Below are 2,598 nucleotides of genomic sequence, written 5' to 3' on the forward strand. Positions count from 1 at the left end.
CAGGGACCACTGGGGTTTGAATCCCTACTACCTTGTGTTGATAAAAGGGCAAGGAGGAAGGGGTTAAAGCTGTGCCCAGATCTTACATTATTGGGTTGGATAGAGGAGGAGAAAGCACCCATTTCTTCACATAGGCAGTGAGGATTAGAGAGATAGGGAGACTTGCCCAAGAACACTCCGCCGGAATTGGCTGGACAACGTCTTCTCATAAGAACCCTCTTGAACCCTTACAGAGGCCACAGACCTTGAGCATCGCCCCTTGGAGGGCTTCCTGGAGCCTTAGCTGACGTGTCATGGTCCCAGGTTGGCCCAGACTTTTCCTGACAGCACACAGGGGCTTGAGGAGCTGCCTTTAGGGTGGATCTTAGAGGCAAAGGATCCTAAAGGGATAGAGGTGGCCAGAGTCCCAGAGTTTCTCCAAACATCCCCTCCTTCTCCACATGGGGAAACTGAGGCCCAGAGAGAAAGTGTGCTGTCCAAAAACCCTGCGTAGGTTAGAAGCAGACCTGAATTTTGCTCTCAACAGCTAACTCCCAGCCAGTGGAACCCCAAGAGCCCATGTTTGCATCATTCAGAGGAATTTTTCTCTGGGTAGTCAGACCCATTACCCTCACCCCAAGCAGACCTCCAGAGGGAGAGGGAGCCCCCAGAGAAGGCCTTACCTGCCGGCTGCGGGCCTTGCCGTATCTCAGATCGGTGACAAAGCGCTCACAGTTCCTGCTCAGATCACTGTACTCCATCTCCTTACCAACCAGCTCCTTCCCAGATCTGAGCATCTCCTCTATGGGCCGTGGTTTGTACAGGTGGTCCAAGTGGTTGATGACCTTATAGGAGCAGTTTCCCACCACTTCCACCAGGAGTTCTCTTTTCACCTCCCCTAAGCCGGTGGGGGAACCAGCCTCAGAGTTCTCCCCTGGAATCAGACACAGGAGTATCAGGAACTGCAGGGGAGGCCAGGGAGGAAGAGAGGACACAAGACAGGGAAGAAGGGCCAGGGGTTTATGCTATTGAGCTTTGGTGTCTCTCCCTTCACCAACGTGATTGGAGAATTCAATGATTTTGCTGTTTTTCTTAACGAGCTGTGAATACTTTTCATGTTAATCAATGTTTGATGGTCAGTGGCTGCCACTGTATTCCACTGTATGAATGGACATCATCTAGTTGACCAAATCCCTATTATTGGCTGGCCCATATCTTATCCACTGTAAACAAATTGTAGTAAATTGTATTTGTTCATCTTTGCACTTTTGTGTTTCAGAAAGAGATCAAAGTTGTTCTACTCCCACTGTGTTTCAGAGTCTGCTGTGCAAATTTCATATATTCCCTCACTTATTCTCCTTCTGAATTTCATGGTAAATACTCTCATTTCTGTTCAACAACCGATATTGGACCCTGAGGCATCATCAGGCTTTTCTGGCCCAGCTCTGGCCACATGGAGAGTCTACACAGCGCTTCCAGCTGGTGGCGTCCAAATCCCATTGAGCCTGGGGCCGGGTTTTGCTCTCTAAGAGGAGGGAACTAAGGAGCAGGATACTACCCTTAGGGCAATGGAAACTAAAGGGAAAATAAACAAATGGGTCTACATCAAAATAAAAAGCTTCTGTACAGCAAAGGAAACCATCAACAAAACAACAAGAAAGCCCACTGCTTGGGAGAACATATTTGCCAATGTTATCACCGATAAGGGTTTAATCTCCAACATTTACTTTGACCCAGTAATCTCACTTCTAGGAATATACCCCAAGAAAACAGAAACACCAATCGGAAAGGATATATGCTCCCCTATGTTCATAGTAGCACAATTTACAATAGCTAAGATTTGGAATCAGCCTAAGTGCCTATCAGCTGGTGAGTGGATTAAAAAACTTTGGCACATCTACACAACGGAATACTATGCTGCTGTAAAAAGGAAGGAATTCTTACCATTTCCAACAGCATGGATGGAGCTGGAGAGCATTATGCTAACTGAAATAAACTAGTCAGAGAAAGATAAATACCCCATGATCTCACTCATTTATGGAATATAATGAACAACATAAACTGATGAATGAAAACAGTTCCAGAGACAGAGAAGCATCAATCAGACCGTGAAACCTCAGAAGGAAGGTAGGGGCGGAGAGATGAACCAAAGGACTTATATACAGGCATATAGGCCTAACCAATGGACACAGAAAACAGGGAGTTGAGGGCATAAGTGGGAGGTAGAGGGGGGTAACATGGGGATAAAGACACAAATGGTAATAACTTAATCAATAAAAATTTTTTAAAAAACGAGCAGGCAAACCAGCGGGCTCCCTTTATGTGCTGAGTCTCCAGACTGAGGCTGCACTCAGCACCCGTCCTTGAGGAAACACCACCTGCACTCACACAGCAGGACCCGGTCCTCACACTCACGCTCCCTGTTCCCAGCCTCCTAAGTGTCGTCTGCATTAGGTGGGTTTCGCTGACTATTGGCCGTCCATTCTGACAGTTTTCCACTCTGTCAGTGTAGGTGACAGCGCACAGAACCTGGTCAGTGACCAGCAGATTCTTCTGATCGGGAGACGGTTTCTGTCCAGCGAGAAGGCAAACGCTTGCTGTCCGAGGTGTGGGTGCCCC

At 47.6% G+C, this 2,598-nt stretch overlaps 2 protein-coding genes across 2 annotated transcripts in view; both read right to left on the reverse strand.

The window, feature by feature from the left end:
* The window catches only part of LOC102756241, a 58,892-nt gene that overhangs the window by 17,464 nt on the left and 38,830 nt on the right, over positions 1 to 2,598 (reverse strand). The window lies entirely within an intron of this gene.
* LOC102770322 overlaps positions 1 to 2,598 on the reverse strand; it is a 30,117-nt gene that overhangs the window by 366 nt on the left and 27,153 nt on the right. Inside the window, exon 6 of the mRNA XM_015569804.1 lies at positions 663 to 913. Within this exon, the coding sequence (XP_015425290.1) occupies positions 663 to 913 (251 nt within the window). The remainder of the gene's footprint in view (positions 1 to 662; positions 914 to 2,598) is intronic.

Source organism: Myotis davidii, unplaced genomic scaffold (assembly GCF_000327345.1).
Source record: "Myotis davidii unplaced genomic scaffold, ASM32734v1 scaffold826, whole genome shotgun sequence".
In the NCBI taxonomy this organism is placed as follows: Eukaryota; Metazoa; Chordata; class Mammalia; order Chiroptera; family Vespertilionidae; genus Myotis; species Myotis davidii.